The sequence below is a fragment of the Chionomys nivalis genome, chromosome 2, assembly GCF_950005125.1.
Source record: "Chionomys nivalis chromosome 2, mChiNiv1.1, whole genome shotgun sequence".
Taxonomy (NCBI): domain Eukaryota; kingdom Metazoa; phylum Chordata; class Mammalia; order Rodentia; family Cricetidae; genus Chionomys; species Chionomys nivalis.
In genome coordinates, this window is record NC_080087.1 from 75216453 (window position 1) to 75228887 (window position 12435).

The window sequence follows — 12435 nt, forward strand, 5'->3', positions numbered from 1 at the left end:
TAGGGGTGAGTCACAACTGCTCAAGATCCTCTGGGGCACTCCTGTCATTACATATGCTGTCAGTGATTAACTGGTGTCATAGGAGGGAGGCCACCAGCGAGACTCACCCATGAAGAACCTGTCACCCTCTGTTCCAACCAGTCTTTGGCCCCTCACAATCTGTTCCCCAGTCACAAGGTTTCCCTAGTTCCCTTTGGCTGTAATACCCTTTCTTCATGTTGGGTCAGGTGCCTCTGGGAGCTCTCCTGATGGTGGGCCTATCTCTGAAGTCCTCACCCAGACAGACCCAGACTGCTGGGCCAGGGTAGTACCTATCCTCGGTGACCTGTCCATAGAGGAAGGTTAAGGGCAGATGGAAGAGTCCAGACAGGTAGTCACTGTATTTTATTGGAAAACATTGATATATATTTTTCTTCACAGCTTGAACTGAACACAATATTGCCCGGTTTAAAAACAAAAACAAAAAAAAAACAAAACAAAAAAACAAAAACCGAAACATTCCGCAAAGTCCACAGCCTCACGCCTACCTGCCCTTACCCTCAGCTCTTGGCTGGGTCTCCCGATATGCCCTGTCCTTCCCTCCCTCAAGGCTGGTGCCAAGGGGTGGAAAGGAGTCTCAAAGCTGGGCAGGTCCCAGCAAAAGCAACGTGATCGCCCTGGGGGGCCGGATGAGAACAGAGAAAGGAAACGAACCCAGACTGAACTGCCCACGTTGACTGACATATGTCCCAGAGGCTAGAGTCAGAAGCAAGGGCGCGGATCATGCTCTCCGCCGGGGAGTGGGGCAGGCAGGGTGAGGAGGGCAGAGGCGGGCAGAAAGCAATGCCAAGTCACCACGGAGGGGCAGGAGGTGCCCGCTGCGTGCTCTGCGCGGTGGCCCACAGAAGTGTTTATTGCAGGTTGGTTCTTGTGAGCATGGTGGGGCTCATCTCCCCTCTCCCCACCCTTCCTTTAGTTGGCCCGGCATGTTAGGGACAAAAATCAAAGTTTTAAGGGGCATAAAGGGGAAGAAGAAAAAAGATCACCAGCACATTACACAGCGACCATCCCCCACATCATTCTTGGACCAGCCCTGAACTGGGCAGGTGGCTGGGGGCGCCATGAGGGAGCGGCATGGGATGTTAGCACCAGGTATTTACAGAACAGCGTGAGATCGCTGGAGTGATGAGGGCAAGTGTGATCGGCATCATGGCCAATGACAGTCCCCCACCCAGCTTGACCTCAGAAAGCCAGCCAGATGGTTTCAGAACAGACCCGAGTGCTGTCCGCTCTGTCCGTCCCCCTCCAGTAGTGAAAGCATGTTAGCTTCCAAGACCTTCCTGCCCCTTCCCAACCCTCCCACCCCCATCCTGGGTCACATCCTGTCACTGCCATACTTCCTCAACTCTCAGTCCTGGAACACCCCCTCTTGGCACCCCGCCCCACAGGCTGCTGGGTTTGCACATAGAATCACAGGGCCGGGGTGCATGCAACAGTGGCAGAGGACATGCTCCTCCACGTGGCAAAAGCCTGGCTCCCCTCCCCACTGGGCAGGGACAGGACTGGTGGTCACCCCAGCACCCAAAGAAGGGCAAACAGAAGGAAACAAACCAAAAACAGAGGAGAGCCATCCGGGCTGGAGGAGGAGGGCAGAGGCTCCCCAGGGCAATGGGGTTCGCCTTATGAATGCATCAGGCCTGGAAAATGGGAACGGAAGGGGGGAGGCCAAAGGAAGCGATGAGGGGCATGGAGGGACAGTCAGGAGGACGGGGAAAGAGCAGTCATGCAGCTTGGGACAAATCTTTTGTTGCTTTATCAGATTCTCAGTCAATCAATTGGTGTTTGCTAGAACCGGGTACGCAGGGGAGTGTTGAAGAGAGGAGAGCGCGAGAGGAGATCAGGAGAACGGGCATGGCCAGCTGCCCGGGCCTTCACTTCGCAGTCATCATCTGTACAAACTCTGCCAAGAGATGTGGAGTTGAGTCTACCACAAGCTAAACCCCTGTGAGCCTCCCAGCTCCAGGGCATGGAGGACCTGCCCAACACAACTCACCTTCATAATTGACCTGGCCATCTCCATCAATGTCAGCCTCTCGGATCATCTCGTCCACTTCCTCATCCGTCAGCTTCTCCCCCAGGTTTGTCATGACGTGACGCAGCTCAGCGGCACTGATATAGCCGTTCCCATCCTGGGGTGTGGGGACCAAGGCTTGTCACTCAGCTTCCCCTGCTTGGAGAACTGTAGTGGCCTCCCCCACATACTAGGAGAAGGGGTTCTGGAAGTGCAGAGGGAACTTTGGCTTTACTGTTTAGGCATCTGTAATAGGGACTGACTGCTTACCTTATCAAAGACACGGAAGGCCTCTCGGATCTCCTCCTCACTGTCTGTATCCTTCATCTTTCTGGCCATCATAGTCAGGAACTCTGGGAAGTCAATGGTCCCATTGCCTGGAAATGCAGAGAGGTAGGTGCTACCCAGAGCCTTGTAGGAGAGGTAACAGTTCCCCGAGGTCACAAGTGAGCAGAGTGGGTGAGCACACTCTTAGGAGCTCACCATCAGCGTCCACCTCATTGATCATGTCCTGCAGTTCAGCCTCAGTAGGGTTCTGCCCCAGCGATCGCATCACAGTCCCCAGCTCCTTGGTGGTAATGGTGCCATCTCCATCCTTGTCAAAGAGGGAGAAGGCTTCCTTGAACTCTGAGGAAAGAAAGGAATGTACCAGCAGCCAAGGGTTACAGTAGTCACCTATCTTCAGGAGGAGGAGGAAGACACAGGGGTCAGGGCTCCCACTCTTCAGGGTACCCCTGCCTTCTTTCACTCTTTCCTCCTCAGCCCATCGAGCCAAGTGATCTGGCCTGACAGCTGTCCTCTCATAGTTCTCCATTTCTTTGTGGTCCCTGGCTTTGGCCTCTCTCTCAAATGATGCACTGGACCAAAGTGATGGAGCGGCTAAGAGGCAAGACAATTCTCCATCTGAAGTTCACTAGCCAAGGTCAAGTGGCACGAGGAGAGGGGAGACTGCAGAGGCTTTGTGTCAACCTCAAAGGGAAATTGTTACACCAAATTCCTTCTGTTGTGCACTGCCAGCCCAGTCCCCAGCAGTGGGTGCTACCAGCTTCCAGAGGAGGCGTCAAGCCTGTGGGGGCGGTGACATGTGGGGCGGTCCACAGCAGGGCTTGGTTGATGGGCAGTATGTGGGGCTGAGGGGCTGGGAGGCAAAGGGGGATGCCTGCCAAGTCAGGAGACCAGGAGTGTGGTGCTGAGTGGGAAGGCCACAGCTGGGGCCGCATCAGGAAAAGGGAGAGAAGCATGTGGCTCCTGCCCTCCCACTGGGCCCACTTTGGCACCCAGAGCTCCCCACCCCCAAACCCTCTGAGAACAGATGCCTGGCAGCCTGTTCTCAAGAGGGTGTGGGCTGGGGGCGGGGGTGGTGGACGGTTTGCTAATGGGCTCAGGGTGAAAAGCGAGGTGTTTGTGTTATAGGAGGGCCAGGCTGGGGATGGAAGGGACACACACTGCTGGGCAGCTGTGACCTGAGCTTCTGGGCTTGGGGAAATAGTCCAAGTCTCCTTGAGGATGCTGGTAGTGGGGCAGGCAGTCAAGAGCGGGTCATGTGACCCATGAGCTCATGACCAATAAACAATTCTAATCTTTCAGCTTTCCTTGGTGGGTCTCTAGCTGATCAGGGCCAAAGTGTGACTGAGAAAACAGGTCCTCTCCTAATAGGTCATGGACAGCAAAGCTGAGGGCAGAGACCTTCTCTTCTCTTACTTTGGCCTCTGGTCAGTTGTGTGGCAACCTGTGGTTAGGAGATGTCCCAGGAATGCCTCAGGCTATGGAGGGGGAGGGGCAGAAGCACAGAAACCTAGTCCGTGGCTCCATCAGTCCCGCAGCTGGTCTTCCTGGGGGCTTGGGTTGGGGGCAGAGTTACAAAAATAAAGCCACATGGGGTCTAGGGGTGTTTGTTTAGCTTATGTGAAGCAGGAGATTGTTGTTTATGCAGGAAGAATTTATGGGGTGCCCACTATGCTCCAGGCATTGAGGATATAGTAGCAGCTAACACAACCAAGTGCTATGCTCTAGGAACTGATTCCTGGTGCTAGGCAATAACGGGGGAAAAAAACCAAACAGAACATCTGTGGCCCATCAGACAGGCAGGAGTGCTGGAGAGAAAGGAGAGCTCTGCTTGAGGTGGGGTCAGGAAAGCTAAACTCTATCAGAGACAGGGTAGGAAGAGGAAAAAAAGGAAACAAGTGAGCAGTGGAGGTGGGAGTGGCCAGCCAATAGCAAGGGAGGTAGGGGTACACCTCCTCAGTTTGGTTGGCCGGGTAGGACGTGCAGGAGAGCTTCATCTCCTTCATTTCAAGGCCCCAGGAGGAGACTGACAGCCCTTGCAGCCTGGCCGAGGGCTGTGGGGAAGGTGTGGCAGTGCCCGCTAAGCGTTTCTGCACATTCATCAGCATTCTAGCTGCAGGCCTGGACAGCGTCATCAGATCAGGGGCTAGCTAAGATCCTGCTTCAGAGTGGCACTCACCTGCAATCTGTTCTTCAGTCAGCTGGTCAGCCTGGAAAAGGAGGAAGGAGAGTAAGTCGCAGGAATAAGCCACCCACCTGGGATGTGGTGTCCTGCCCCTGCCCAGACCCCTCTGCTGAGGCCACTTTCATAAGGTGCACCTGCTGGGCGAGGGAAGCACGTGCCCGAGTCAGGGCCTAGGATAGTCAGGTGCTAGGGTGGGCTGCAACCACAGGCGGGCTGAGGAAGCACCCAGCCAGGGAGCAGGGCTGCTCCAACGCCAACCTGGATACAGAGCACGCAGTGCTGAGGCTGCGCTTAGGGAGCCCCAGAGGCTGAGGCAAGAAGCAGCTGCCCTAGAGGCCTCATCAAGTGCTCTAGAAGGCTCCAGGCCAGTCCTTGGGTAGGGTGAAGGGAAACTGCCTGGGGCTATCTTCGCTAGCTTCTCATTTGGAGATACTAGACTGTCAACACTTCTTTTAACTGGTTGCTCCAGGGCCTGAAAGAACCCTGGTCAGGGGAGAGGCTGCTCTAGCCACTCACGTGCCAGGTAGGAATAGGGCACCATTCTGTCGTTACTTTTGGGTAAGAGGGGCAAGCGACAGGAAGTGACTGCAGCAGGCAACCATGGTGGCAAAGGACTGAAGTCTGCTTGGGCTTCAGCCTTTCCAATTCAGCACTGCAGTTTTTAACCCTTTTCAGTCCAGGCTTCAGCACCTGCTTCATCTAGGGCTGCATGGAGGAGGTAAAGTGCTCAGCTCTTCCTCACTACAGCCCTGGTTGTTTGCGGTGCAGAGGTCCTAGAGGAAGGAGTGAATGGGGGTTGGATCCCAACTTCTAAGCTATGAGGCTAATTTTATTTCTGCTGTGAGAATCCCTGGGCCACTGTAGTCCACGACACTTCCTTTCCTTTTTCCATGAGGGCAAGGAGTACGAAGGCCACAGCAGGGTCCCAGCCTGAGCTTGGCGGCCCCAGAAATGGAATGAACTACGGCAGTCATGCATATCATTCTACTAAGGTTCTGGAGCTTCTAGCAAAGGCCACAAACACTGCTCACCCTTACCCCTTGAGCAGGTCTTGCAAACACTAGCCCACCCCACTCCATATTCATAATGATGCACACTGGAGGATACTGTTTAATCTGGAGGACGAGAACCTGAGACCAAGCCCCAAACATAAAGTATCAGAGGAGTCAAAGTGATGGGGAAAGCGGGGAGATGCCTGCGGGGGTGAGAGTGGGGAGTAGAGATAGCAAAGGCAAAATGGATAGTCCTTGCACGGCTATCAAAAATGACTCAGAGTGGTGGGCTTCCTAACCCTGACCTGGTGGCCTGGGCCAAGGAGCCCTTGCTCTAACTGCCCTCCTGAGCTCAAGTGTGGGAGAAGGCGCCCAGGCCCACCCCTTGGTTCTGACACCTGAGGACACTGCTGCTGGCTGCTTCCAGAAAGTGAGAAGAGAATGGGCTTCTGGTTACCGAGGCCAGCCTGTGCTGGGGGAGGGGAGGAGGAAGCAGAGAGGAGCAGCGGGGAGGACAGCTATGGAGCCCATCTGCTTTTCATTCTCTTCCATGGGCCTAGTATGGGAAAAGAGTCCACTCGGGACCTTCCTATCACACAGTGCTGTCTGCAAGAAGCCCTGCTCTCTCGCCCTTTTGGTGACACTAAAGGGGAAATGGGGGCAAGAAGGCCAAGGCAGGTTGCAGAAGAGCCAAGGATGCCCGGCTGCTATGTGCCATTTCTTCCCAAAGAGCTGGAAGCTGCAGAGGCACTGTCACGGTTGCTGCAAATAGGCGTGGCTCTGGCTCTGTGGAGGGCCTGTCAGACGCTCTCCCTGACATCCGGGAGCCCTTTCCCCTGCTCCATCAAGGAAAGTCCACAAGACATCCCAGTAGGGCTGTTGGCCTGGAAAACGAACGGCCCAAGAAGTAAGGCTGACTATTGCTGGAGGCCCTTCCCAGCCCAGACCATTGGCTTTCACTGAAGAATAACTCTGCGTTTTCCCGAACCTTCATCTCAGGCTCCAGAGAGAGGCTGGACAAGAAAAAGCAACTTGGGGTGGGGAGGGAAGAGGGGATTATTTCTCTGTCTTGTCCCAGTCCCCAGCGGGTGCCAGAAAAGCCCTGTTAAATGAGCTCAGAAACCAAGACCAGGGCCCCTCACCCGGGCCAAGGAGGAGCCACAGAGCTCAGGCCAAAGTCCAAGGCCAGTTACTAGGGATTCTTCCCTCCAATATCCTGCTGATTACAAACAGAAAGAGAAAAGCTGGTCAGGGCCAAAGCTGGGACCCTCCTTTGGAGGTGGGGAGTGGGGGTTGCTGGTAGCTGCCCAAGCTGCAGGGCCCCTTTAGCAAGGTTCTGCTGGGGGGGGGGAATGGGGTGGCGGCAAGAGGAGCCCTCAGGTCTGTGTCAGCAGTATGAGATCTGATACATGGTGGCGGCTGCCTGTCCTCCCCAGCTTTGCCAGGGAGGGTGGTGCACACGGTTCCCAGGCTGAGCCTGGGGGGGCTGGGGATGTTGTGGGTGGCAGGACCAGGGAAGTAGTCTGCTGTTTTGCCTCTAGAAGCTCTAGCTGTGGGGAGCTGGGCAAGAGGCCTTTAAAGAATAAGTGGTCCTCAAGCCAATGAGAGAGTCCCTTGAAGGTCTTCTCTGGAGAAGCACTGCAGCCCCCACCCTGAGGGGATGGGACTAGGCGTCTGTCACTGACACCACACTGTACTGTACTGCACTGTCATTTGGCACAGTGAGGAGAAGCAGGTGTGTGGAGCTGGAGGAAAAAGGCAGTTCTTCTGGCTTAGAGGGGACAACAAGGGGGCCAGGCTTCCTGGCTTAAGCAAGATAGCTTATCTGGTGCACCCCAAACTTTGACCCCACTCTCATTTCATGCAGTTTCAGTGCGCAATAGGGACCTGAACAACTCCGCCCACCCGCTCCTGCTGCCATGGTGCCTTCAGCCTGGCCTAGCCCCATTCTTCCCAGGGAAAGGGGACCGGGCAGCCATTCCTTCAGATCCTCTGCAGGAGCTCACTACCAACCCAGACTCTTCATCAGCTTTTGTGTGGGCCCTTTCCCTGGAGACAGCCACCTCTAAACCTAGGCCTACCTCAGCTACCATTCATTGTCTCCTCCACCATTCCTCCAGAAGCCTGCCCAATCTCACCCCCACCACCCAAACGCGTCATCCCCCATCCCTCACCTTGGAAACCCCGTTTTTCACCGACCCAAACAAAACACGCCTCATCAACCCTCCCTTCAATCCCTCTTCGTAGTGCAACAACCTTAACCTCAGAATCCTTCCTAGCTACCCCCTACCAAGTTCTTCACAAGACTCCCTGGTTCCCCCACTACCCCTGATCACATTCCTACTCCTTTAAAACATCTCTAAGAGGACACCAATCCTCCTCAGTCCCCCTGTGGATCCCGGCAAGCTCCAAGAGCATCTTCAAGCCTCTGCAGCTACCTACCTCGGCTCCTCCTTACCTTAGCCTGCACCTGACCCCCCTCCTCGGCAATGCTTGTCCTTGGAGAGACCCCTCCCTCACCGGGGTCTAGTATGCAGAAGTGACCCCGGATCCCATCTCCATCTATTCTCTCCTCTGCAGAATACCCCTGAGGAGCCGATCGGCCCCCTCTCCCACTCAGGCTCAGCTACCCACGGCCACCCCTCCAGGAATTCTTCCAGAAACTAACGCCTTCATCGCCGGCGTTTTCTATTTTCTCCTCCCTTGGTCAGGGGGTAAGGATGTGATTCTGAGATCAATCGTCCCGTGATAGATCAGAATGCTCCTTGCGCGCGCGCGGGGGTGGGGGGGAGGGTGTCCAGTGTTCCCCTATTTGAAGTCTCAGATTATCTGTTTGGGGGTCCCACCAATTCAACCTGGTGATAAAGTAGCTTCCAGAAGTCCCAAGGGCGGCCTGGGAGATCCCGAGGGGCCCGGTCTCTGTCTCCCAAGGTTCGCTCGCCATCTCGGGGGATCCCCTCCCGACATCGGCCGCCTCACTCACCATGGCGAGGCACCGGGTGTCCGGAGCTCGGGGATCGAGGTTACTCTGGCGGCGGCAGCAGCTGCAGCAGCTCGAGCTCCGCCGCGCGTCCGCGAATCCACACTCTTTGCCCGCAGCGCGCGCCGCCGCCGCCGCCGCCCGCCCCAACGGTCCCTCAACGGCAGCCTCTCGCGCCCCGCCTCGCCCGGCCCCGCCCCACCCGGCCCGCGCACTCCCGCTGCACTGCGGCTTTCTCCGGATCCCTCCGCGCCAGGACCGCGCTCTTCGCTCCGGGAATTGGCCGCCGGGCACGCGCAAGCGCACGCGCGCTCCCCGCCACGAGGACTACTTTCGGTCTCCGGGCTCTCAGCCTCTTCTATCCGCTCAGCTTTCCTCTTTGGCGGAGGGGTACCGGGTGGCGGAGAGTGACTCGTCCCTCTGTGAGCCACGCAGCTATTGGACCCGCCTCGTGGCGGAAATGAGAACGCAACGCCGATTGGTCCGGTCTTCCCTGCAATGCGTCAAACCGGGGCGAGCCACTGAGCGGTGTGTGGGGGGACTGCACGAGCTGTGTGGCTCTGTGGGGCCGCGCGGCATAAAGAGGCGAAGACGGAAACGGTGTGGGTGTTGCAGACGCAAATACGTTGTCTCTGAGGCTTGGAAGTAGCAAAAAGGCTGGAGAAAGACGCAGAAGGACTTTCTTCTCTCTCCCCTTGAGCAGATACAAGATGGTTTAATCCAAAACCTTGTGGTCTGGGAGCCTTGCCTGGCCCGGCTCTTCACAGTGGCCGGGTCTTCTAGGTTCCGTCCCTCTCCTGAAGGTTCCATCCTCTGCCGGTACAGTATGCTGGGATGACTCAGCGGGTGAAGGCGCTTGCCGTCAAGTGCGATGATATGAGTTCGATTCTGAGAACTCACGTGGCAGAAGGGGAAACAGACTCCCACAAATATTCCTCTGACCTCCATTTGAACGCTGTATAAATGTAAACAAACAAATGGGAATTAAAAAGGTGCACTAGAGCAATATGTAGGAATCTCCACTTGACCCTCTCAGGACCTGTACCCAGGACAGTCTCTGGATGTAAAACCTTTTCATTCATTCATTGGGCACTGTTGTATGCAGAGATTTGGTGCTTGACTGGGCTGGGGACATCACAGTTCTCATTCCCTTTCTGGTCCTTTAGACAGTGTGACTCCTTATTCTAGGATTCAAGACACAGAAAAAGAACTTATATAAGGGTAGCAGAGACTACTGTACTGTATAGCACAGTATATAGTACTGTATACTAACTACTATGCAGTTCCCTTGTTTAGAATAGACGGTGACGCCAGGCGGTGGTGGTGCCTTTAATACCAGCACTCGGGAGACAGAGGCAGGCTGATCTCCGAGTTTGGGACCAGCCTGGTCTACAAGAGCTAGTTCCAGGACAGGCCCCATAGCTACAGAGAAACCCTGTCTTAAAAACAACAACAAAAGATTAGGAGGTGACATTCATTCATTCTCTCTCTCCTCCCCCTCATTTATTGATTCCACCTCTTGCTTCTTATTCATCAATTCTCTCTTCTCCTCCTCCTCATTCATTCATTCTTCCTCTCTCCTCCTTCCCCTTCCTCCTTTTCTCTGTGTAGGGTTTCTCTGTGTAGTCGTAGCTGTCCTGAAACTCGCTCTGCAGATAAGGCTGGCCTCAGTTTCAGAGATCTGCTGGTCTCCCGAGTGCTGGGAGAAAAGGTGTGCACCACATTGCCCGGCCAGAGTTGACTCTTTGTTGTCCTTCAGCTTCTCGCCACTGTGATTGGCTGAGAGTCAGACGTGTTAATCCAGTCAGACAAATCATGACGCCCCATCCAGAATAGGAGGTAGGCTGAACCAATGAGAACCCTGCCCTGGATTTCTGTCTCTGGAACTTCTGGGATCAGAAAACTTTCTTTTGAGGTAGGGGGAGGCCATGGGAGAATTCATTCTTTCTGTAGATGCTGCCTGTGGCCGTTTCCCAAATCTGCTCTCATTTTAGGAAAGAAAACGTCTAGAGCAGAAGGGAATAAACTGACATAGAGCAGAGGCAGAGAGGAGGAGGGATGGATTTTGGGCTTAAACCGCAGCCTCTAACGCAAGAATAGTCAGACTACATATGACAGCGATTCTCAGCATGTGGGTCGCGACCCCTTGGGGGTTGCATATCAGATATTTACATACATAACAGTAACAAAATTACCGTTATGAAGTAGCTACAAAAATAATTTTATGGTTGGGGGGTCACCACAACGTGAGGAACTGTATTAAAGGGGAGCAGCATTAAGAAGGTTGAGAACAGCTGAGATACGACATTAAACTGTGTCCTCCAGGCTGTAAAGATGACCCAGTCGTTAAAAGCTAAGTTCACAACCAATAAAATGTCCCCTCACCTTTTTGAATCACGGTATCTTAGTTTGGTTTCTATTGCTGTAATAGAGGCCATGTCCAAAAGCAGCCTGAGGAGAAAAGGGTTTATTTAGCTAAGTCCTTCTTGAAGGGAAGTCAAAGCCACAGCTCAGGGCAGGAACTGAAGTAGAGGCCATGGAGGAACCCTTGTCCTGGCTTGCTCCTTATGGCTTTCCAGCCTGCCCCCCCCTTTTTGTTTTTGTTTTTCGAGACAAGGTTTCTCTGCTTAACAGTCCTGGCTGGATGTCCTGGAATTCACTCTGTAGACCAAGCTGGCCTCAAACTCACAGAGATCCACCTGCTTCTGCCTTCTGAGTGCTGGGATTAAAGGTGTGCACCTCCTGGATATATATATTATATATATATATAAATTTATATATATATATGTATATATATATAAATATAAATGAGACAGGGTCTCACGTATCACAGGGTAGCCTCTAACTCACAACATATCAAAGATGATCTTGATCTTCTCACTCTTCTGTGCCTGGTTTAATCAAGGCTTAGATTGAACTCAGGACCATCTTCATGCTAGGCAAACACTCTACCGAGGCTGTCACGTTCCGGCCCTAAGCCTGAATTTGAGCTGCCATTCTTTGCTGTGAGGGATCCCAGGAGCAGCACACATATTTTTCTCTGATGTCTTGTCCTCCCACTTCCAGAATAATTGATGGTTTTGCTAGCTTCATTGCTAACCAGAGTAAAACCAACATTTCCCAAATGACCTGCCAGTTAGGTGTGACTCCTAGATGGAATTCTACTGAAGTACGCAAGTGGAAATTATATGTCCAATTTCTGGACAATACCTTTAAAAGAGAGTGTGATAGCTTTTTTGGGGGGTTTTCTTTTCTTTCTTTTATTTTCTCTTTTCTTGTCTCCCCTTCCCTTTATTTTGGAGACAGAGTTTCTTTGTGTAGCCCTGACTGTCCTGGAACTACCTCTGTAGACCAGGCTGGCCTCGAACTCAGAGATCCTCCTGCCTCTGCCTCCTGAGTGCTGGGATTAAATGTGTGTAATCCCATGTTCAGTTTTTGTTTTGTTTTGAAACAAGAGGTCTGAAAATCTGAGGTCACCTGGGCTCAGGTGTCAAAGGGAAGTTTTTAAAAATTATTTTATTAATTTATTTTATGTCTGTGAGTATTTTGCCTGCATGTATCTCTGTGCACAACATTTATGCTTGGTACTTGAGGAGGCCAGAAGAGGGCTTTGGATCCCGTGGGATTGGAGTTACAGATGTTTGTGAACTGCCATGTGAATGTGGGAATTGAACCCAGGTACTCAAGAAGAGCAGCCAATGCTTTTAACCACTGAACCATCTCTTCAGCTCCAAAAGGAAGTTTCTTTAAGCAAATGTCATAGCAGATTATATCTTTCTTTAAAAGTTTTGTTTCTTGGGCTGGAGAGATGGCTCAGAGGTTAAGAGCACTGCCTGTTTTTCCAGTGGTCCTGAGTTCAATTCCCAGCAACCACATGGTGGCTCACAAACATCTATAATGAGATTTGGTGCCTCTTCTGACATACAGGCATACATGCAGGCAG

General features: G+C 53.3%; 1 protein-coding gene across 1 annotated transcript; it reads right to left on the reverse strand.

Annotated features, from left to right (window-relative positions):
- Positions 1 to 369: 369 nt before the first annotated feature.
- Calm3 (calmodulin 3) lies at positions 370 to 8814 on the reverse strand. Its single transcript, XM_057756106.1, has 6 exons — positions 8496 to 8814; positions 4515 to 4545; positions 2534 to 2677; positions 2321 to 2427; positions 2033 to 2168; positions 370 to 1939 (listed from the first exon to the last, which is right to left on the reverse strand). Exons 1-6 carry the CDS (start codon positions 8496 to 8498, stop codon positions 1911 to 1913), a joined length of 450 nt encoding a protein of 149 aa, XP_057612089.1. The 5' UTR covers positions 8499 to 8814; the 3' UTR covers positions 370 to 1910.
- Positions 8815 to 12435: the final 3621 nt, after the last annotated feature.